At 39.5% G+C, this 25,074-nt stretch overlaps 1 protein-coding gene across 2 annotated transcripts in view; it reads left to right on the forward strand.

Annotated features, from left to right (window-relative positions):
• The window catches only part of ITPR2 (inositol 1,4,5-trisphosphate receptor type 2), a 340,705-nt gene that overhangs the window by 298,263 nt on the left and 17,368 nt on the right, over positions 1-25,074 (forward strand). For both annotated transcript variants that reach the window (XM_077826251.1, XM_077826259.1), the window contains 7 exons: positions 109-284; positions 2,510-2,674; positions 5,590-5,785; positions 7,694-7,786; positions 10,804-10,934; positions 12,099-12,264; positions 13,423-13,583. In XM_077826251.1, the coding sequence (XP_077682377.1) occupies positions 109-284; positions 2,510-2,674; positions 5,590-5,785; positions 7,694-7,786; positions 10,804-10,934; positions 12,099-12,264; positions 13,423-13,583 (1,088 nt within the window). The remainder of the gene's footprint in view (positions 1-108; positions 285-2,509; positions 2,675-5,589; positions 5,786-7,693; positions 7,787-10,803; positions 10,935-12,098; positions 12,265-13,422; positions 13,584-25,074) is intronic.

The following is a 25,074-nucleotide window of genomic DNA, read 5'->3' on the forward strand; positions in this document are numbered from 1 at the left end:
CACTTTGGTAGGTAAACTGGCCAAGGAACCAAGCTTTGCTCAGGTTTGTTTCTTGACACATAACTGATTTTCCAAAAGGGTTAACATTTCCTTTTCTTCCCTTTCCAGGCACGCTTTCTCCATTGTTTTCAGTCCTCCTTTGGATAGCACTGGCAGTCTGTACAGCTATGCTGTTTTTCTTCTCCAAGCCTGTTGGTATCCGACCCTTTTTAGTGTCTGTAATTCTCAGGTCTATATACACAATAGGGCTTGGGCCTACGTTGATACTTCTTGGTGCTGCTAATGTAAGTACTTTAAAACTAGCATAATTTCCATTTCCATAGAAGCAGCAGTGTTAAGGGCCATACTTTAAAAAAGCAAGGTCTGAGATCTGTGTACTGTTTCACATCTGCTTTTGCACACACATTTAGCACGACTGGGTTCATGATCGTTCTAACAAGTATCTGTATAAGTTTCTGTTGAATCACAGCAGCTTTATGTTATATCAGAGCTGGGATGGGATTGGGTAGCTGCAAGCTGGCCCTGTAGCTCTAACGTGCTGGTTCAGAAGTTTGATTGAATCATTTTTTTTAAAGGGTATTCTAACTAAAAATAGAGTTGCAAAAAAAAAAAAAAGAGAGACAGTCCGCAGCCACTGAACGTGGATTACAGTCCTATTGTTCATTTCATGGTGGCATTTCTACATACTGTAGCGCTGGTTCAGTTCCAAATTCTTTGCAAAGATTTCATTCTCTAATTGTGTTTTAATGTTTTATGGCATGAAAGAAGCCCTAGCAACCTACTAATGACATAGAAATAGATCACGTAGTAACGATGTACATTTTTCCATGACCCCAGGGAACTGATCATTGTATAGCTATACTTCATATATATACTGTTCAATCAGACAGGTATTGAAAGTACAAAGCCCAAAAAGGGCAAGTTGTTAGAAGCATAATCAGCTTCTTAAGATGAGCCAGGGAACTAAAAGAAAAGGGCAGGAATGCTATTAAAAATTCAGTATTTCATTGGAATCAAAACATTTCCCAAGTCCTGATTCTGTTTAACTTTCAAGGGACAATGCCAAGATGCATACAGTGGTTGTCTTTAAAAACTTTTCAATTTGGCCTTTTCTAGTAGATAGTGTTATTGTGGTATTTGCATTAAACCCTAACTTCCCTGTAATTAGTAAAAGGAATACCTAAAAAATTGAGCAAATACTGACATAACATTTAGCTACAAAGATAACTGAGAAGTTTTAAAAGGAATATTGCTGTATACAGAGGCACCGACTTTCTGATTCCCTAGGGGGTGCTCCACCCCCACACTGTGCCCCAGGCCCTGCCCCCACTCAACCCCTACCCCCTAGGTCCCACCCCTGCCCCACCTCTTCCAGCCCCAGAGTGCACCCCGCCCTCACTCCACTTCTTCCTGCCTCCGCTCCTTCCCTTTCCCCCTAGAGCATCCTGTCCGCCGCTGAACAGCTGATCCTCAGCAGGCGGTGGAGGGAGGAACTGATTGGCAGGACCCACTGTTGGTTGCTGAGCACCCACGGAGTTGGCATCTATGGCTGTATATGCAAAACAAATTTTGGAGAGGAAAGAGCAGAACCAAGAATTCCATAGTAAACAGCAGATCACATTCTGATCTCAGCTCTGCTTTCTTAAATCTGGAACAACTCCATTGACTTTAATGGAGTTATTCCTGATATACACTTTATAACTGAGATCCAGTTCTGGCCCACGCTGTCTAAAACCAATGGCATTGTATGCAGTGCTAAGATGCAGTATTTTTAATTTGAATGTACACTATAGGGACCTAATCTTGCACCCATTGAAATCAATAGGAGATTTGCTATTTACTTTAATGGGACAGGACCAGGCTTGAGGCTACCAAAATAAAGTCACTTAATCTATATCGGAAGTAATCTCCATTGCAAGGCTTTGTTTTCTTACCTAATGTGTAAACATGTGTACGCTACACATGTCTGACACAGAGATATAGATATAGATATAGATATATATAAAATAAAATGTGAATGACAGTTCACTGGTTTTTGCACCTAAAGAGTATTAACTCTGATTTTGCAGCACCCCTTAAGTATTCTATATATTAAATATAGAGAACAGCTTTAGTAACACTATCGAGGTGCCCAGTCAATGTGAAAAAACTGCTAATGGTGGCTGCTGCAGAGTAATATTGTTTAATGCATTGTGCGTGCCTTATATGACATTACGTAGTATCCATGTGCATATTTAGAATAAAGTGGAAGGGCAAGGCAAGGGTTTTGAAAGGGCTTTTGTGCAAAACAGCTCTGCAAACAGCTAGTTAAGTCTGGCCATCTGCACCTGTTGTCTCTTGTCTTATGCTTTGACTGTGAGCTCTTTGGGAGCAGAGAACGTCCTTTTAATCTCTTTGTACACTTGGCGTCCTGGTCCATGACTGGGGCTCTGAGACGCTATCACCATATGAACAGATGATGCTAATATTGTTCTAATGTAGTAAACCTAGCCTTGTAATCTCCCCCCAGCTTTGTAACAAAATAGTATTTCTGGTGAGCTTTGTTGGAAACCGTGGCACATTCACTCGAGGCTACAGAGCCGTCGTTATGGACATGGCCTTTCTCTACCATGTAGCGTACGTGCTGGTCTGCATGCTGGGCCTCTGTGTCCATGAATTCTTCTATAGTTTCCTGGTGAGTATGTGCCGCCGGGGAGCGGGAGACCTTGCAAAAATAGAAAATACCATTACCCTTGCAGCTGTCTTTGATTTCTTCCTGACAATCATGCCAAATCATGGGTATTTTTAGCATACCGTTATGTGGCTGCCCATTAGAAGCTACTGTTTTTGTTAGGATTTATTGCCTGTGTTACAGAGGTCTGTCTACACATTTCATTCCAGAAAATCATTAAACAGCCTTCTCTTTGCCCCCATCCCTCCGCAATTCTACGTTTGTATGCTATATCCTTTCCACTACCCTCTGTTTGTCTTGTCTAGTTAGACTGTAAGTTTTTCAGGACAGGAACTGTCTACTATTCTTTATTTGTACAGTGCCTAGCACAATGGGCTCTCATTCTCAGTTTGTCCTTAGTCAGTAGGTAATAAATGTAATGAATTATTTTAATAAATTGATGGGACTGTTTTGCAGTTGGTATGGGATGCTTCTGACATGTAGCCTGAAGACATTTTAAATATATTTTCTTCAATTCTACTGACACAGGTAGAATTCCTTTCATGATACAATACAGGTGTACTGAAAGTAACTCCATACAAAATATGATCTTGAAACTCAACTCTTCAAATCGAAGAGCATTTAAAAAAGCCCTTTTTGATGCTCTTAAGTAGTTTTTAATCACTTTCATTTTATTCTGTGGTGTGTAAACCTTTTGGACAGATTTCATAAACCCCTGTACAGTTCAATGGCTTTCACCTTTCATTATATTCAGTTTTCTGAACAATCGAGTCTGTCCAGTAGTTGCAGAGTTTCACATAGATCCTGCTTTCAACACTAAAGGGCTTCAGTTCTTGCTCTAGTAAAACCCCTACTGAAATCAAACTTTGAAAACCTATTTCTGTGCTTACACATATCCGTCCTGTTGTCACTAAAGTTAACAGGAGTTGTGCTAATATGTGAGGACATAAGTAGGCTCAGTGGTGTAAATTTTCAAGATGTGGTACAGATTCTCTGGATGAAATCTTGGCCCCAGTAAGTCAATTGCAAAACATCTATGGACTTCATTAGGGCCAGGATTATACCTAGTGTTTTAGCTGCTGGTCCCCTTTAAAATTAATGTGACTTGTTCCTGAAACAATATACAAGGCCTGGCTTTAAAAATGTATTCCTGAAGACTCTATTATTTGTTATATATGGTGGGGTTTTTAAAAGTACCCAAGTGACTAAAGAATATATGTCCCATTGAAAGTCCTCACCCATCCCACCTGTAACTCATTCATGCTGGTGAGTACTCACATTCTCAGTGTAAGAGACCACTAAACACTGTGTAACTAAGAGACAGATTCACCAAACTAGCAGTTAGTTTTAATATTGGAGATTTTTTTTTTAAACCAAAAGAATTGTGAAACATAAGCTTTGCATTTAGGGGGCATAAAACAGGCAGTAAAGTCTATTTGTGAAAATCTGTCTTACAGGGTCTTTATTTGGTATAAATTCAACTATGATCAAACTTTCAGGTAACGCCGAAATTATAAGCATAGCAAACACACCAGATGATACAATCAATGTTCAAAGTGACCTGTATTGATTTAGAGCAGAGGGAGCTTACAAGACATGAAAGAGCGTTTTGTTTTAATTCTCCCTGGATGTAGGATTTTACACTAACAGCCAGGAGACAAAATAGAGACTGTAACTGACCACCTATACACAAGGCGTTAAAAGAATTTTATATTGTCCTAAGGTCACTATGTTATAATAATGTTATAATATGGATTACAGTAGCTGCCACCGAGGTGGCGTGGAATCAAGAACGGTCTATCGGGAGGGGAGGTTGTCCATGGAAGGATCTCAGTCCTAAGATAGAGACTTCACTGTGAAAAAGTTTAAGAAATACTGATATGACTACGTTTTTGCTGTTTTTGAATGGCAAATGTCCATGATTCATTCATGGTATAATTGTAAACATTCCCTAGTTACTTACACATATTCACTTGGTAGTGGAAATACTCAAAACTTATTTTTGTTCCTAATTTTTTTCTCTGTTGTTAATCCTCTCACAAGGGTGTGGATTTCCGATCTCATGAATTATGACTAATACCTTCTACTATGGACGATTCTGATAAATCATTCTGTGTCATCTCATAGCTGTAATCTGTGTATTTTGGAGCTGAAATACATATATTGAAGATAAGACCCAAAGAATTTTAGAACACTAATACAAACCAGAATTATAAAAGAAAAAAGCTATAGTTTCTTGAAAGGGATTCATCGTTATTGTTATGTTTAGGAACTTGACATTAAAAAAGTTATCTTTATGTATGCTCCCCTTAAAGTTAAATCCTAGCAACACAGGTGATGCTACACAAATAGTATGAATTTTACAAGGGTTATACGAAACAGTAAAATTAATTTTACTTTTTCATAACAAAGTACAGCCTGCTGACACATGTGTAACTTTAAATACCAAAACAGCCCATCAGCTGAATGGACTGTAGGTTATTCACGTGCATGTTTGCAGAATCGAGGACTTAACTATGTGTGTGTATATAGTAGATGGGCCCAAAATGCAAAATTTTAAATCTAGATCTGGACTCTTCTGCATACTGTGGGAACATTGGGATTTTGGTCTAGCCCATTATACTTCTGGGGGAAAACTACTAAGTTTGGATCCCAATTCTGAATGTTACCGAAGTATGGATCAGCTCATATCTGATGTATATTATTCCTCTTAAGTTGGTTGTACAGTAATGTGTGTTAATAAAGTTTATCATGCCAAATTCTGCCCTCTGCCCACAGATATCAGTGGGAATTGTATGTGCATGTTTCTGAGGTCAGGATTTGGCATAGGTGTATTTCCTGAGTTGAGGAGGTGTTCCCAACTAGCATCTGTATATTGTCACCTTTATTTGGATTTTCCTGTATTATATTTTTTCTAGTTGTTCGATTTGGTGTACAGAGAGGAGACTTTGCTCAATGTCATCAAAAGTGTTACCCGAAATGGCCGCTCCATTATCCTTACTGCAGTGCTAGCTCTCATCCTGGTCTACCTCTTCTCCATCGTTGGGTTCCTGTTCTTGAAAGATGACTTCATCATGGAGGTGGACCGGTTGAAAAACAGAACACCTATTGCAGGTATTGCTTTTACCTCAAATTATCATCATCCTGCTGAAATTTAGCATTTCTATGAGGATAATTCTGCTCCCTTTAAAGTCAATCTGAGGGTTTTTCCATTGACTTGTTAATAGATTAACTCTAGTAGGTAAAATTATTCTGCATAGGTTTGTTTCAGACATAGGCTCATCTATTGAAATATTACTAAAATATCTCACAAGTTAATTCATTCACTTTTTTACCATTCCAATTCATGTTGGAATTTAAGAAACATTACACTCTTCACTATTGTTTGAGAAAAGTCATAGCAAGTTAAATATAGCTTTTTAATACATCTTGTACACAGAATGTATTGTTTTATGCATGTTGCACTATACTGACGTATACCATTTTAACAGATTTAGTGGACGTATGACTGATTTTTTTTGTTTGTTTGTTTTAAATCACCAGGTGGAGATTTTTTGTTTTAAATCACCAGGTGGAGATTTATTGTTAAATATACACCTCTCATGTATGGAACGTTCATAGAACTTCTGTTAAATACACTGCAAGTTCTATACACAGACTTCTGGGGTAAAATCCTGACCCTAATAAAATCATGGAGTCAGAATTTTACCCTTAGACCAAAAAATATGGGCTTATGACTAATTCCCTCAGGGGCTGATCCTTGAATGCTTGAGCACCTGCTACCTAACAGAAGGTACTTGGCACCTAGCAGTATCTAGTCAATACTGCACATGCTCTGTACACTATCCAAATGTTCATAACTTTATTTCAAAACTAAATGTGTTCAAATAAGGCAAAGTTCATTCAGGATACTGAGCATACGAAAGGAGAAGTATTAATAAAGCCATTTTGCAGCTGTCTGACATTGACTACACCTTGTTTTCCATATTTGGATCACTTTAAAAGGTTGGGTTGGTTTACACGTAACTTCCAAGCTGAAATCAAGAACTTGAAATTTAATTTCAGAAGGTTTCTGTGACCACTATTGGAGACAGGATACCTAACTATATGAACCACTGGTCTAGGGTGGCAACCCCTATGTTTTTGTGTTCCCCTTGTGGCTCTGTGGAGATTGTGTGTGGCTTGTTGTGTTCTTGCTGGCATTCATACAGGAGAATCTAGTCAAGAAAATATACAGATATTAGAAGATGTCAGGTTAGCAGAATATTGTACAGCAAAAATTCATTTAAAATGTTAGCTTAAGACTCCTTAGGTGGGAAGAAGTCAGACTGAATCTATTTTCACTGCTTAAACAGCCTACTATACTTTGGACTATTTGGACTGAATGATTTTTGTCATCATTTTTGCTCCTTAAACTTTTTGCAACACTGATTTGAAATGCAGTAAATTGTCTGCAATGCACAGGGTGAAATTGGTGTTCAATAAAATCAAGCTGATGTACACGTGTACCAACTTTGGGAATGTTAAATTAGTGTTTTACTCAAACCCATACATATTAACAAATGAGTACCAAACTGTGTTTTTATCCTTGAAAACTCTTAAATATTCTAGATTCAGGAAGACTGAATATCAGCTCGGTGTCCTGCTTGTCAGCCTTTGTGAATAATTTATCTAATGGTTTTAAAACTGACATTATTTTCAGATCTGACAGTTGTCTGTTGCTTTGAATACATTTTGTTCCAACTAGAAGTAGCGGCATTTGATGTAATGGTGGAATAGCTGTGATGTACTGCAACTGTAAAATAGTGTGTAAGTCTTCCTTGAGATCGTTTTGAGCTGTTCAGGCTGAATGCTTTCTTTCTGCTGTGATCTAATTTGTTCTTGATTTTTTTTAAATAAATCAAGAATTCATTTCAAGAGATTTGTGATTTTAAACTTTTTGTCAATGTGCTTGGTTATGTCTAATAGATGTACTTTACAGCATGTGCCTCTTGATCAATATCCTGCTTTTCATTTTGTCAGGTATTGGTGAAGTTCCTACCACAACTCTAACGTCCATGATGGAAACATGTGCAAAAGAAAATTGCTCTAATGCCTTACCTATTGCCAACCCAGGTTAGTATAAAAGTCCGCCAAACTGTGATAAATTTAAAGTAGAAGTGTTTGTAAGTTACTATTACACAGGAGAGGCTTTTCTTGTCAGGAAAATTGACTATCATTATTCGAAGTCAGAAGTGGCCACATTTTTCTACACTGAGAGCTGTGCTGGCAACTTGCCTAGAGTGCAAGTGCTTCCCATACCGAATTTCCAAATACACGGACATTTATTTGTTATCAAAATCAAATGCTGAATCTTAATACTGACGTGTGCAAATATCTTCCTTCTAGCTGAGTTCATGGATCACAAAAGCCAGCAGCTGACCAGCTTTATCCTTCCCTTGAGTGAGAAACCAGCTGTGAGCTCCATCTGAGGATCTCATAAGTTGGTCTTAATAATGCAGCATACACCACTGAATGCCTGGATACACTTTTTCTGCAGTCCTCATCTCAGATGCATTTTAGCTTGAAGAGCTAAGTTAAAGGGACATTGTCAGCATGTTTCAGAGTAACAGCCGTGTTAGTCTGTATTCGCAAAAAAGAAAAGGAGTACTTGTGGCACCTTAGAGACTAACCAATTTATTTGAGCATGAGCTTTCGTGAGCTACAGCTCACTTCATCGGATGCATACCGTGGAAACTGCAGCAGACTTTATATACACACAGAGATCATGAAACAATACCTCCTCCCACCCCACTGTCCTGCTGGTAATAGCTTATCTAAAGTGATCATCAAGTTGGGCCATTTCCAGCATAAATCCAGGTTTTCTCACCCTCCACCCCCCCACACACACAAACTCACTCTCCTGCTGGTAATCTAGTCAAAAAATTTTTTAAAACCTTAAAAGTGGTTTCACGTACTATAGCCCTCCACTACTTATGTGCACTAAATGTCTTTTAATCTCTCCTGTTGCTGAGAGAGAAAAACTGAGGAAACTGACTATATAGGGGAAATAGTGAACTAGTTTGCTTATGAGACTGTTACGTAAGGTTGTGCCAAAAGCCTTACTAAAAATCAAGATATATTAAGTCTACTGCTTCCCCCCCATTCATGAGGCCAGTAACCCTGTCAAAGGAGGACGTTAGGTTGGCTATAACTAAGTGCTTACAAATTATTTAATAACTTGTTCCAATATCTTTGCAAGTATCAAAGTTAGGCTGGGGGGGTCTGTAATTCCCTAGGTCCTCCTTGTTCCTCCTTTTTAAAGATAGGTACAATGTTTGCCCTTCTCCAGTTCTTGGAGACCTCACCCTGTGCCCCATGTGTTCTTGAAGATGATTGCTAATGGTTCCAAGATTGCTTCAGCTAGTTCCTTAAATACCCAGAATGAATTTCACCAGGCCCTGCTCACTTGAGTATATCTAACTTGAACCTGTCCTTCCCTATTCTGGCTTGCGTTCCTTCCCCCTTGCTGTTAATATTCATTGCAGTCACCATTAACCTTTTTAGTGACGACTGAAGCAAAATAGGCATTAAACACCTCAGCCTTCTTGATGTCTGTTATTAGTTCTCCTTCCCCACTAAGAAGTGGACCTGAACTTTCCTTTGTATCTCTTGCTTCTCGAAGTCAGAAGTGGCCACATTTTGCTTCTACTGTATTATAGATCCTCTTTCTATTGCCTTATGTTCCTGGCTACATGTGACCCATTTTGTGCCTTAGCCTTTGATTTTCTCCTTACCCTACTTGTGCTGTTCTTTTCTACTCATCCTTAGCAACCTGTACATGTTTCCATTTTCTGTAGAATTCCTTTTTAATCTTCAGGTCATTAAAGAGCTTCTGATGGAGCCATATTGGCCTGTTACTGTTCTTCCTATCTTTCCTTCATAGTGGGATAGCTTGTTGCTTTGCCTTTAATATTGTCCCTTTGAGAGTGCCAGCTCTCCTGAACTCCTTTTTCCCTTAGTTTTTCTTCCCATAGGACCTTACCTACCAGTTCTCTGATATTATACTATTATTATTACAATCTAGGAGGGAAGATTGACAAATATCTATACCGATAGTGTATTAGTGCTATAGGTCATTTGGGTTCAGGGACTTACCATCCATTACTTTGCCTTTCTTTCTGCTAACCTGTATTTAAATCAATATTGATATAAGGCATTATCCGTAATGTGAATTTTGGTTTACTGAACAAAGGGTTTTCAGTCAATCAAAGATATCTCAGAGCCCAAAGTGTGGCACCTTCACAGTAATTTCTTACATTTACCATTTCAATTAACCAGGGAAGTTGAAAATTGACATTTATTAAATTGTATTATTTCTGAAAGCTCCACACTAAAAACCAGCACATGGAAGAAATGGGAGAAATGCTGACCTTGTGCATCCCAAAGAGAGAGTAGGGCCCTGTGCACTTTCATGCTTATGGCCCAACCTACATCTTTGTAGCCTGGCCGCAGTGACTCAGCAATTCTGTGGCATACATAGGAATAGAACCCAGGTTTCCAGGCCTCTGTTGCCCAATCCAATACCTTGAGGTCAGTGGGTGTCTTTCGTTTACTTCAGCGGGCATGCTCTTAGTCCTCTGCCCTAACCCTGATCACTGCTAGAATGAGTCACACATAAGCCAGCCGCTGTTTAATAGCTGGAAATGATGGCATTACTTGGTTTATATGTGGGTATAGGAGAATGATTTCACGAGAGACAAACTTCTGAATGTACCTCTAATTCCCATACATCATGTCTCTCTCTGTCAGCTATGCACTCAGGGATCCATTGAAGCCAGTGGGAGTACTCGCATGAGTAAAGAGTATTCTCATGAATAAAGCTTGCAGACTTCGGATATTAGCGGGGTTACCTGTGGGAGAACAAATAAGGATTCTCACCACCTCTCTGTCAGCTTAAGTGTATTGCTGTCAAAAAGCTATAATGTTGTGGCTTCAAAATTGATAGGGATGATAAATAATTACAGCTGTAGAATGATGAAAGGCAAATTACATTAGCAGCCACTTTTTCGAATAAACAGAGTGTCTATTGCTGTGTTGGGAGTGATCAGTTGATGCTTTGGTTTACAAGCCTTTCTTTGTTGTGGCTGTAGGTGAGGAAGAAAAGGAGAATGGAATTGAGAGGACCTGTGACACTCTGCTAATGTGCATTGTTACAGTATTAAACCAAGGCCTGAGAAATGGCGGTGGTGTGGGGGACGTGCTAAGAAAGCCTTCCAAAGATGTAAGCATTTGTCTAACAGAATGCAAGTATATTTTCTCATGTGCCTCGTGAGCTCTGAAATCAACTTTTACAGGATATAGGAAATATTTTTATCTAGTCAACTCGAATGTCACGCAGATGATTTATCAAATGTAATTTTAACATACCGGATGGAATGCTCAATGAGAAGAGCAAAAGCTCAAGGCAATGATTTTACATGAAGAAGAGAACTCCAGGTGCTAGTTACCTTTCTGGCAAGCTGGAGCATATTATAACCTTCCGAGCAGTGCTAAGAATTGTTGCCAGATTGGATCAGTTTCCCATTACAATAGGAATCAAATGCAAACCTTTGAATGGGGTTGATTGATGATATATGTCAAGACTCTCGGTTGTGGTATATCAGGTTTATGGTTAGCTGAGATTTAGTCTAGCATTTGTGTTGGAATAGATCCTATTATTTACTCATATCAAGCAACATACTCTAACAAAGGCAAAAGAGAATTTCAAATACACCAATAAACTTCCAAAAGTTAAAAAAGCAAAGGGGATTTGCTTTTGTTTTAATGCAATACATTTAAAATAAAATTAACAACTTCAACAAAATGACTTTTTAGTTCAGTATGCACAAGGACACCATAACAGCCTCGTGGTTGGTGCTCTGTACTGTAAAGCTCAGGGCTAAATTCACAAATATGATCTCTTGCTAACCAAACACCGAGGGATGACAAGCGCTGCAGCTATAGAGCACTCAGTTTTGGGGGGAAAGAGCTCCTTGTGTTAATAATAGTAACCTAGGTCCTGATCTGTAGTCCAGTGGAGTCACTGCCCCCTATCTGCCTTGATGGGCAGAGGGCCTTATGGTTCTCTTAAGAGTCCAATCCAGCCTTGCTCAGAAGGAACATTAGTGCAACATGGGGAATGTTGGCAGCAATAGAGAACTACAGAAAATCCAAAGAGGAGGGGATAAAAGCATATAAAGCCAAATCCTGCTTACTCTGCTCATGTGAGTAACCCTTTTTGGCTTCAGTTAGACTGCTGATGTGAGTAAGGCGTGTAGGGTCTGGCCGAAGACATGCATCTGTGCCTTGCTTTACTGTAGCTAATATTCTGAAAAAGTACCTGGTGGTTTAATATTTTAGTTGTGTGCTATTTTTATATCCTACTGAACCTTTCTTATTGTTTCAGGAGCCCTTGTTTGCTGCCCGAGTTGTTTATGATCTTCTATTTTATTTCATCGTCATAATTATTGTTCTGAACCTCATCTTTGGAGTCATCATTGATACATTTGCTGACCTTAGGAGTGAAAAACAGAAAAAAGAGGAAATCTTAAAGACAACATGTTTTATTTGTGGTAGGTGCTATTGAGCTACAGTGGTATTTGGTGGGGAAAGCAATAAAACAGAATACTGCTCCATAAATGAGAGAGAGTCTGAAGGGCGGTCATCCCTTGGAAACTAACTCTGTAAAAATGATGGAGTGGGATTCTACATTTATTCCTTCCTGACAGCAGTTTACAAGTCAAAAGATGACTTTTCTGAGTTCCACTTGGGATCTGAGAGTCAAGCTGTATTGATCCCACTGTTTGCATCGTCACCAATAATGAAGGCTCTGCAGTGGAGCGCAGCTATTGATTTTGTTGAATAGCGCCGCAGATAAAAATACAACACACTCTTCTGTAGCAGTACAGGCTCCACAACGTTAATTGTAGCACAGCCTGTCCACTTGATAAGGAGAAGTGACTCTGAAGACACACAGGAGCAGATAAATTGAATAAGAGGTGTCATTACATACAACTTTTCTGACTATGATTCGCCCTTGCTGGTGCAGAGAGATGCAAATCACACCTCCACGTGAGGGAGGGAAGCTTTAATCTCTGCTCGGGTCTCCATAGGAGAGCAGATCGGGGAAATTGTAACAGATTAAATAATTCCATGCATCCCTGTCCTCCCTGGCCATGACACTCGGCCACAGTTTCTAATCTATTGCACGAGTGGTTACAACAAACAGTTTTTCTCATGATTTGAGCCTCAATCCTGCAAAGACTTACACGCATTTAACTTTAAGCACACTGCAGTCCCTCTGAAGCTTCAGTAGGGCTATTCACATGCTTAAAACTAAGCATGTTAATAAATCTCTGCAAGATAAGGGCCTATGTGGCAATATGACAGGTTTCAGAGTAACAGCTGTATTCGCAAAAAGAAAAGGAGTACTTGTGGCACCTTAGAGACTAACCAATTTATTTGAGCATAAGCTTTCGTGAGCTACAATAATATTTAATTATATTGATGTTGTTAAGAGGGAATATGATGAAAGAATAAATATGGGGCTGATAACATTTTGCCAGAAATGCTTTAGTGTCTCGTGGTCTTGCATAGCAGTCACTGTCTGTAATTATAGCTTTTAAATTAACATCCTTTCTCTGACATTTTCCAGAGCTTATTTTTACACAGGCAGTGAAGATAAATGTTGATCAGGTGGAATATCACATTATGTTTTGTGTCTTTTGCAGGACTTGAGAGAGACAAGTTTGATAATAAGACCGTTTCATTTGAGGAGCACATAAAGTCAGAACACAACATGTGGCATTATTTGTACTTTATCGTTCTGGTCAAAGTGAAAGACCCAACCGAATACACTGGTCCTGAAAGTTATGTGGCTCAAATGATTGTGGTGAGTCGTGTGTGTGAGCTGTGCTTTATGCAGCTGAAAGATGTTCCTTGCAGATATAGCAGGGATGTTTTTTTCTCAACAATGAGAAGCTTTGATCTCTATTTTTAAAGACATTTTTATACGTCTGCAATGGACTGTAGCAAAGCCCAATCTCCATCATAATGAACAAGAAAAAGGCTACAGTCTTTACATTGGCTCTCCTGCTCTGTGGGTTCCCCTCATTAGCCAAACCAGCCCAAAGAGCATGGATCAGAACATCTGCTACTGCTCCTTTGTCCAGGATCACTGGGCTACTATCCAGCAAAATGACCCCTGCTGAGTAACAGAATACAGGGTCAGCACTGAAAACTAGCTCTCTCCTACTCCTCCACTGAACTATTAAAAAGACCAAGAAGAGCTGCTGTGGTGATCAGAAAAGCTGGAGGATGTCCTTTGCGTGGCTGCACCAGTTTAGATTCCCTGGGGAATTACATTCCTGCAGCTGCCTGGCAACTTAGAGGGAGCCATTTGAGGGAGAGATGGTAACGTTGCCATGGCCACCCTCCCTTCAGAGGTTTCCACTGGGGAAAGTAGATTTCAGTTGTAGTCAGGAATCCAGAGCAGTCCCACTAGAGGCGGTTGTTCAGGAGATATGCCAAATTGGCACAGCCCCTAGCTCTCCCTTCCAGATTTCCACGGCTGGGGTCTTCCACTAGGATCTGTGGTAGCAGAAGCTGACCTATGAATATGACCAAGGATTCGTATATTTATATCCCAGGAAAGGATATAGGCAAGCGTGTACCAGGCCCTGTGTGCATTTTTCATTCTCTAGAGCACCATTTCTTCTGATGACTGGCTGATCTTGTGTTGTTGTTGTTCAAGCTTTTAATTATATATACTGCTCATTTTCACTAGCTGACTTCACTTGCTATATTTTAGTCCATAACTCACTTAAGAACCCGCTTAACTTTAAATGTGTGAGTAGTGTCACTGACTCAAGTGCTTAAAGTTAAGCAGGTGCTTTGCTGGAATGGAGTCTTGTTGCATATGAACCACGTAATGGTATCCTGAGATGATACGGGAATGCATTGGGCAGTGACAGAAGAGCAGGCATGTACATAGGAATTTCAAATTGTCAGCAACATCCCCAACTGTGAATGGTGCAAGGAAATATTGAATCTGTACTTTCCAATAGGGTGGAAAGAACAGAAAATTGGAGTAAAACTGTCCACTGTTCTATGTGGATAAATCATTTGAACATAGTGGCAGAAGCCTTTAAAAGTTACCCTTTGATCTGTTTCTACTTTATCCCAGTGGAAGTCGGTATTTAAAATCATGGACTGACAAAATTATAGGTTAGAGTTCTCTCCTCTGCAGTTTCCTCTCTCCCCTTCCAACAATTTTTAATTTTTAAACTTTGGAAGTATTAATATTTATTCATAGTAAATATGTTTATCCTCTGATGCCAGCAGCTGGATTTTTCCAATGCAATGCACTAATGTCGGGTGGCTCCAGACTCACATCTCTAAAACATTAACAAAGGCATCAAACTGCCTTTAACCTCAAGTGCTGAACTGATCAGTTTGAAAACCCCACTCCTGTGCTGAGAAGCAGATGGCTTAGCTTGTGGAGGAGTCAGTTTGTTACTGGGGGGATTTTTTTTTTTGAATGGGGACGTATTGTTTGTTTTTCATGGGGGTATTTAAAAGCAATCATGACATCAGTGTAAGGAGGCTGCTTCATACAAGTGTCTGCATACTGCTGACAATGGGAGAGAGAGAGAACTGTAGACTACGATCTAGGAGAACATTCATAGTGCAGAGGAGAGAAAGGAAGTTGGAGGTAAAGAAAAGAGATGCAGGTGTTCAAACGAGACGTGGTTGGAAGATGTTGGGAGAGAGGGCAATTTATTTCTCTCTCTGTGAAATTCAATTTCATTGGAAACTTTTTGGCCCGTTCTAGTTAAAAATGTCAAGATCTGTACAGCCACTCCAGTGGCTCTCGCTGTGGAGGGAAATACAAGGGCTGTTAAAATGGATATGCAGCATGGGAGGGAGAAGTTCTACACCTCAGCACTATCAAGTTGCCAAGCACCCAGTCCAGCTAATTAAGTTGGTGTTGAGGAGCTGATCCATTGCCCTCCATCACATTTTTCCATTTACAGACAGTCAGCTACTGAAGCTGTCCAAAAAAATCACCAGCTGTGCAAAACCCAGAGAGGGATATGAACACAGTTATTAGCTGTGTAATGGGGTGAACCGAAAGCCTGAGTCCTCACACTGCTGAACTTTGAGGCTCAGGCTGATCTTGAATTGTATGAAACTTTGGGGTATCATTCAGTGAATGCTGAGGGTTAACTGAGCTTAGTTTCAAGTATCCTTCCTCCCCCCACCTCCCAGCAGGTATGGAATAGCTAGGTATTCTTTATTTATTTAAATAGCAATGGAAAGAGGATACTGGAAACATTATCAGTATTGCACAATTGTGGGGTTGGGGGGAAAGAGACACAACATTTCTGGCTGTGCTTGGACCAGAAAATGAGATTGGTTGGTGGGATCGATGTATCTTAATCTGTGTGGTGACTCTCTTCCTTCTGTGTCAGTTGTCCAGTGCACTAGCTGTTGTGGGATCTGTTTAAGGTATTGATGATATACTTAAAGGAAAGACCAGATGTGTGTGGTTTTTGTTTTTTTTTTTTTTTGTACTAGGCTAAAGTTTGGCAAACATGATGTCAAGAAAGAAGGGAAGTATTTTCATTTGCCCAATTCCTTAATTAAAACTATAGCTTGTCTGGTGGTGTTTTATACTCCTGTTAACTCAAAGCACAGGTTTGTAAGACTGTCTTTTGCAGGTAGTTACTGCACAAGTGATGAACATGCAGATTAAAGCTTAAATTTTCAGTCCTTTCTTTTATGGGCATAAACTGCACCCCTGAAACTTAAACCCACATTTTGGGACCTGCAAATAAAGTGGATGCAAAAGTTTGCCACAGTAGCCATTGCATTCATTCCTCGCAAATCAGGTAGATATGAATTAAGATACTTCATTGTTGTGGGATTAAACAAATGCAGACAAATTGTGCCCACAAAGTGGGAGACTAGATTTTCTCAAGCTAGCCCTGAAAGTTCTGTGGTGCAGGTGCACTGGCCACCATTCATAGCAAGTTTCATAACAGTTTTTACGAACATCTCACTACATGTCATAATATAATTATGTAGTTATTGCTTATTTACACAAAATTATGTAATTAGTATAATTACATAATCAGCTGAATTCTGCTCTAAAAACCAAAGTGATTGAGACAGTCAAAAGCACAGGCAAAGAATGTTGTGTTAGGCCAACTACCTAAAGTAAGGGAATCCCCGGTGAAAGATTATAGGCCCTATCCTGCTCCCCTTGAAGCCAGGGGGAGTTTAGGCTCTTCATAGCTAGCTGTAAGGGGATACTGCTATAAAATATCCCATTTCAGCTTGCTGTTCGTGGACTTAAAGCATGAGCCTGAGGTGAAAATTATAATGGTATTGACACTTTTATTGCCAGAAGTGCAAAGCTATATGTAATATAAAAACCCATGAAAAATAAGAAAGCAAATTTTGGGGAGTTCTCAGAACAAGTCACATCAAATATCTCACATATCCTTCTATAAAATCCCTCCCTCCCCTGTTTTTGAGTTACAGTACTGCTACCTCCTCTAAGTATGTGTTAGCTGAGCAATGGCAATGTACTCCTGTTAGGCATGCAGCAATTCTCCCAAAAGGGCTGTAGTTTTAATGCACAGACACCCACTCTGTATCATCTGAAAACTTATTTTACATATGGTTAGATGAGGTATGATACAGAGCTACCAAGCAGTGCTGTAAACCTGTAGGCAGGTAAACAAGGTACCCAAAATGTGTGCGTCATTTTTGCACAATTCAAGAAACACAATTACAGTTAAGGTATTGAAATTAACATAACAGTAAAGTGTTGTTTATTGGTCAAAGCTACCCAACATGATATTAAGATTTGTATTGATTTTGGATGGGCAAGTTTATTTCCCCCAAGAAATGATGAGGCAAAAATGGCAAATACCAACATTTTACAATTTATGAACATAAAATGTTTTCACATTGGCTATTCTTAATTGTCAAAAAGCATCTCACAAGTCAGTCATTTCCCTCACATTGCAGGTTGTGCACCAGTTGCAGTAGATTGCACAGCATAGGGGATAGATAATATGAATTCCTACTGCTTCTCCACTTGTAAGCTTTTTGTACATACAATGTAGCACCTGGGCTGCCTGCTAGGAAGTTTGAGTTTGTTGTTGCCTATGCATGCACTACTAGCCTTTGAAATGGTCTAGAAACCAACCTTTTATTTCACTGACACTTATGCACTGGTCCGTGTTAGCAACAACAGTACTCACCTTCATATTATGAATACGCAAAAGCTATGAGAGGAGGAATGGCCTGACATGAAGTAGTGAAGGCAAAGTCACACCTCGGCCCTGAAGAGGATGTTACAGCTCTTACCACCTATATCATATCAACAATGTGAAACTCATTTAACCCTGTATCACATCCAGGTGCGCTTAACAACATATCTAGTAGCTTGCATGTAGCAGCAGCAGATGTTGGTGAAAAACAAGTGGACAGATTGAGAGGTGTACTTGATTGTGATGGGACATGGCGCTGCTTCAGTCCAGTCAAGAAATCTGGCATCAAAAAATATTTGCTGATATGGCCAAGAAGACCAAATTGAAGTTTGGCAAGAAATGGACAATCACAGGAGCTATCATTCCAGAAATTGTTTTCTGCAGAGCCCTTTCCTTAGCAAGAATCAGAGGTGCTATTTCAATGGCAGTTGTTCTTAGTCACCCAACAGGACTTGTGTCTATACCCCTCCTCCATGCTTATGGAACAATGAGATGGACAAAGTTGAACGAATCCGTGAGCTAAGAGCAGTGTACAGCAAAGATGCCATGGCTGGAGACAAGTTTCACACATTCAGTGAATTGGCTGCTGAGTACTTGAGGCACATCCTGTAAGGATTTGACAAAGCTAATTTTGTAATCAACATTTTTGACAGATGTGAAAACTGCAGAAAGACAGTGCTGGATCTAAGGTTGGATGCAAGAAATACCAGGTGATTGGTAGATGCCCAGTGCCTCCATGGAAAAAGCTTCTAAATGTGGCATCCAACAAGTAATCACTTATAAAATTCTTCTGTGAATATTTCATTCAAAATTCACCTGAGTGAAGGAGCACACCCAAAACAGACACTCCTGCTTGCTGGAGGTTTTGCCAATGGTGAAGTAGCAAAATCCATCACCAGTAGAGGTACTGAAGAAGCTCAAGACTTCTACAGTACTCAAGAGCAAGCAGACAAAAAGATGTTTCTACATGCTGTATGTGCCAATATGGCTTTTGGTCAAAAGGAACCATAGCAATTAGATCATCTGATACAGATATTTTGATCCTTGCTGTTTACTACTTCCCAAAAATGGAACACCCAACACATGGATTAAAAATAGGCATCATTACCAGCACAATGAACAAGTCCCACTCCATACCTGTGCATGCAATTTGTGATACACTCACTCCTGACTTCTGCTGCATGTGCATTAACAGGATGTGGCTGTGTCATCCCTATTTGGTATTGAGGAAAAAAACATCTGTTTGATGTTGTCAAAAGAGAGGAAGCTTACCACTTTAGAGATCTTGCTAAGTTGGGAGAGAGTGACATCAAGCCACAATCTGTGCAGCAAGGAATGTGGTAGCAGTGCTGTGTGACCAGAGCAAGCCCCAAACTACTTGAGCCTGAGTCTAGCCATCAAAAAAGTACAAGTCACTGGCCCAATTCCCACCAGTGAGGTCAGTTTGGAAGAACATGTCAAAAGAGCATTTTGGCAAACAGAGAATTGGAAGTCTTTACACATAGGTAAGCTAGATATGGGATCACCATTGCTGCATGGATGGAAAAATGTTGATGAACCACTTCCTGTATTTTTCAAGGGCCCCATGGCATCTGAGCTTCTACAAGACCTTATTTGTGCCTATACCACTAAGGGTCACTGCACAATCAACCGTGTCTTTGTCAGAACAATTTTCCCTGCACAGAACTGTGTACATGCCAAGGCAATGAAGACTGGTAACTCATGCACTGAGACCGAAATGATGAACAATGCTGTTGACTAGAAATGTCAGCAGCACTATTGCATTTCACTGCTATCTATACACATTTGTTATTAGATTTTCATTTTATCTTTTAGATTGTGACCTCAAAGCAATCTAGTTTTATGTCTTGAAATAAGTCATTTAAAAAAAAACACACTTTCAAATATCTGCATTCCTTTAACATGTTGGTATCATTGTTTATCCCCATTTCTATGGTAACAGCACCATGTGACAACTCTCCATCATACCTCATCTTAAAAGTAGACAAAATAAGCTTTCAAATGATATGTGAGGGTGTGGTGAGTGGGTAAAGAGGGTAAAATTAAGTTGAACAAATTGGTGGTGTCTGCTGCTCACCTGTGTCTTCAGGCCTCAAAAGTGCCCTCAGATACTGCCACCATCAAAGAGAATTGTGCCCCAAAGGCAGTTGTCAGGTGCTGCAGGGTGAACAAATTTCCCTTTAGAGGAAGTAGTTAAAGAGGAGGTTACCGAAATAGAAGTAGGTGGAGAAAGAGAAAAAAAGATGTTCCAAAAGAAAGAAGAATGGGGTTCTCAAGGCAAGCCACCATGGAAGAGAAGAAGTTGTGGAGAAAGGGAAGAGCTGCTCTTTCCTTCCCAATTATATTTAAGGTTGTAATAAGAGTGTGTGTGTGTGTGTGTATAATATAAATAAACAAAAGGGGATGCTTAGTTCATAGCCAGCCATAGTGGCCCCTCCGGGTTTAAAGTGTAATATCTATTGGGCAGTAATACTCAAAGCTTTGACTTCCAGGATTTCTGTACCCTGCTGTCAGTCACTTTTTCAACTAATGGGGCAGTAGTTGTCCTGCTAATTCTGTACAACGCTCACTAGATTTTATTATGCTCTTCGATTGCTAAACACAATCCAGTAGCTGAGGCAGAGTCCTACACCTGAAACAGAAACTTCAGCATATGGTGATACTGCACAACAAACTTAGGCCTGAAAGATACTTTGATAGGCTCACTATAAAAAAGCTGTGTTGTTCAATTCTCATAAATACTAGTGCACCTCTAGGTTCCTGATCCAGCAGTGCATTGACTTCAATGGGATTATTCATGTGCTTAAGTACTCTGCTGGATCACGCCTACGTTGGCTTTATGGGATACTAATAATGCATTTTACCTTGAAATCCGGCCGCCTTCCATAACATTTGTGTTTTTTTTTTTAATTTTATCAAAGCATCTGTGGTAAGAGTGAGACTTATGTATATATCATAAAGCCATGCAACTTTTTGCTTAATTAGTTTTTAATAACTGATAAGATACATGCCACACTGAGTAATTAGTTACCACAGTAGTGAAACCAAATAGCACAAAATCCTGGTGTTAAATAAGATCTGAGGTCTCACTAACAGAGTAATTTCCAAGGAACTACAATAGATTTTTCTGCAGTGGGTTTTCATAAAATAAGCCATTAAAGAAATCTGCCTAATTTTCTAACTTGGACACTTGTTTTGTTCCTTACAGAACAGGAAAAGAGTTAGCATACACAAACCCATAGAATATCAGGGTTGGAAGGGACCCAATGTCATAGAACCTAATAGAATCAGACCTGTGAGTAAAGTTATAGGATTTGTTTCAGGTGATCTGAGAGCAGGAGATTCTCTATTTATTTGTATATTTCTGCAAGGAGTGAATGCAACTCACATGATCTCAGAGAGAGGGGAAAAACCCACCACCTCATCAGGCACCAGATTGAAGCAGTTGCAATATGTGGTCCCTCAAATGCAAAAAAGGTATACTAGCTCCCCAGTTTAGCAGGATGTTATCCAGTTCAAGCATGTGTCAAGAATGAGAGGCCACTGATCTAGGCTACTCTTTAGGGGTGTTCCCCCACCTTGTACTAGACATTTTCCCCAGAAAATAACTACTCCATAAGATCCCATTACTGTGCAGGGATCCTATTCTCCAAGCATCTTCCACTCCCATCCAGGGGGCTCAGTCACCCCTTGCAGAATTGTTCTCCAGTCAACCCACAAATAGTTTGCTGACCTGGGGTGTGAGACAGAACAGCTCTGCTTGACTAGATGATGAGTTGATTAGACATGGGCCCTTCAGAATAGGATACAGGAGGGTAAATTAAGAAGGATTCCATAGGGTAAATCTACCTCCAAACAAACCTGGTGGCTAAAACTTATGCAAATTATTTCCAGAAATCCAAAATTAGTAATCCCCATGCTGTTGGAATTTAAGATAAAGGGCCTGTTCCCTTTGAAGTTAATATAAAAGTTTATATTAACATCAATTGGACCAGTATGCAATCAGGCTCAACTACAGCTGTCATACTAATTTTTCAGCAAATAGCTTTTGCCTTACACACCTCTCTTGCAGCATGGCACAGGCAGAAGTCAAACCAAGAGTTTGAGGGGGGTTAAAAAACAAAACCACTTCCTAGTAGAAGAGAGTTAGCCCATTGCCTGCAGCTATAATGAAGTCTTTAAAAATAACAGCCCTGAGATGATTTTTTCAGGGAACAGAAACAGTGCTTTGAGATGGTCCAAAAAGACTAGTTGTTCCTGGCTAACTAGTGGTAGAGTGGCACAATTCCAGGCTGTCTGTTATTTTCTCTGCATTTGAAAGACTAATAATGCCTGTCTAGTGACCTACACTAACAGGCTGTAAGAGGCTTACTTCACCGTTTGGCCTTCAAGACTATTTCTGCTATGAGAAATCCAGGAGACTGTGCCTTGATTTGGGAACTCAGATCCCCTTCTCCCCACTCCCACTTCCTCCTGCCAATCTGCTAGAGCCCAGGCAGACCTTCCACACATGTGGCAAAGCTCCTCTTCTTTAAGGCTCTTGAGGAGGACGTAGGCTGAGGTGGGCATAGTTATGGTCAGACTTGTTTATATTGTGATTCTAACTTATGGGATAGACATCTTGAGAGCTGGTTTGTCTCTGAGCTATCCTGAAGACCAGAGAGAGTAATACTTGGTGGTTTGGATCACTGCCCAGTGCTAGTGATATATTTTCAGAAGTTGACACTAAACAAAATTACATCCTTTATTTTCCACTCTGTTGTGGGCAGAAAAAAAAATTTACAGAGTCATATCTCTCTGTTTAAGCTTACTGAATTTGAATAACTTGTGTCTCATTGCACCATTTATCTTTCAGAATCTGCATTAGGTGTTGTGTGTCAGATTTTTCTATTTGGTTGCAAGGCTAGTTCATGAAATCTCTCTCTACTTTGGTGGATGTTTGTATGATAAAAAGCTAAGATTATATCTTCTCCTTTATTAAAGATGATGTATAGCATGTAGAAATCAGATTACTTGTAGAGAAAGAAATCAATCAGGTTGGCAAATGGTATTTGTGGGACAAAGTGTAAAATGTTTGTTGTGTACAATAGTTATTGCAAAAACTTGTTAAGATGGTTAAAAATGCTGTATCAAAAACAGGAACCTGTGTGTTCAATTGAAATGACAGTGATGTATTTTTCACATCATGAAGCCTTGCAATATTACCAGCACAATTGGCTCAGAGGGCATTTTGAGATAAAAGTATATATCAGATTGCAATTCGGATGCAGCCAATTTATATATACTAGAACCCTACAAAATTCAGTTGATCAGGCATTGTATTACAGTTTTGAAAACTTGGTATTGTAGCTTTAAAGAGGCTCCAGAACAAACAGGAAACTTTAAATGATATTTAGTGAACATCCTTTTTGTGTGCAGTATTTTATTTACACAGGATTATGATTTTCCTGTTTTGAATTTCCTTGTCATGATTTGACTTGCAGTACCCAATAGATAACTCTGGGTACGTGAAACTAAACAGGTGGCTGTTCTCAACATGGAAATGTGACTAGATTGTACAGTATAGAACTATTTCAATATTGATAATTTTTAAAACAGAACTGGGCAGCAGACAGTTCAAATATCCTATGTTTGCAGAAAAAGAGCTAAACAACAGTATCAGCTGCTAAAGATTCACAAGGTAACTTGTTTTTCTTTTGCTGATCTATGTTTACAACATCTGGAATAGAACATCATTCAAGATTTAAGTGAGTAGATATTTTAAACTGAAGACAAACTTTTTCTAGTTTCTGAGCACCTCCCGAAGTTAGTGCGGTAGATGATGCTTGGTATGTCACAGGAAAACACCCAGTGCCTTGCAGGATCTGCCTCCAATGCAGGCATATTAGGCAAAACCATCAAAGGTACCTCTGTTTGGCCTTCATTTGTGTGCAGGGACCTGTGGATACAGCAAATGAATGCACAAAATCTACATGGACCAGTGGCCTGCACATTTGAAAATTTGACCCAGCATGACTTAAAGTTTGTCATGTTGCTTGGTGTCACTTTCAAACCATCAGGTTTGAAGTAAACACAGGATTTTCTTCTCTGCTTTGAGTGGTTAGGCTAGAATATCTATGTATGATGGGTATTTTAAAAAATATTATAGTTCTGTAATCAATAGAGTTAAAAAAAGTGTTGTATTTTAAATTTGATATTGCACTAAGTATCTATGTCAAAATGGGCCCAAAGCCCAAAATTCAGATCCAGATTTTAAACAGTGTTTAGGAGTATCTCAATTTGGAATAATGCCATTGCAGTTAAGGGAATTATACTGCAATGGCATTATTCCAAATTGAGATGTAACCTGTGCAACTGAGAACAGAGTCAGGCCGGAAGTATCCAACAGAAAAGTCTTCAGCTGTGTTTTTAAATTACCTAGAGACTCTGCTACACCAAACTGAGGTTACAAGTACTCTGTTTTCATCTTTAAAGTGCAAACTGACTGGGCAAGAGAATTAAGGTTAAGCGTAAAGAATATATATATATATATATGCATGCAACAAGTATGAAACCAAAAGATTTACTCAAAACTTTTTGTACGATAGTGGATAGCAGCAAGATTTTACACCTGATCTTTGTTCAACTATATCAAACCAGTACTTCCACTGACACTAGCTGGCAAATGTTTTTGGCACTTCCTGCAGAGAGGCCAAGGACTGAATGAATGTATACAGAGACTACCTTGGTGATCTTTCCAGGGCACAGGAGAAACCTATTAGAAGGGTAGCATACAGAATGCTTGCATGGCAGTTACCCCCACAAAAGCTGAGAAAGTTTGAATCATGTCTACAGTCTTCTCATTTTGGCACCTTGCATCAATACCAAGTCAATGATTTTTTTTTTTAAAGTAGGATATTGAGTACACTAGTACAGATAATTTGGTAATGTGTGAATAGCAAGAAATGGCCCAAGCAGAAATATACGAGAGGAGTCAATCCAACCAACCAATGTATTCACTAAAACGTTCTGCTGGAAGTGGGTGGAGGGGAATGAAGTTAACAAATTAAACCTACATGATTTAACAACAGGACCAAG

Source organism: Eretmochelys imbricata, chromosome 1 (assembly GCF_965152235.1).
Source record: "Eretmochelys imbricata isolate rEreImb1 chromosome 1, rEreImb1.hap1, whole genome shotgun sequence".
NCBI classification, from domain to species: Eukaryota; Metazoa; Chordata; order Testudines; family Cheloniidae; genus Eretmochelys; species Eretmochelys imbricata.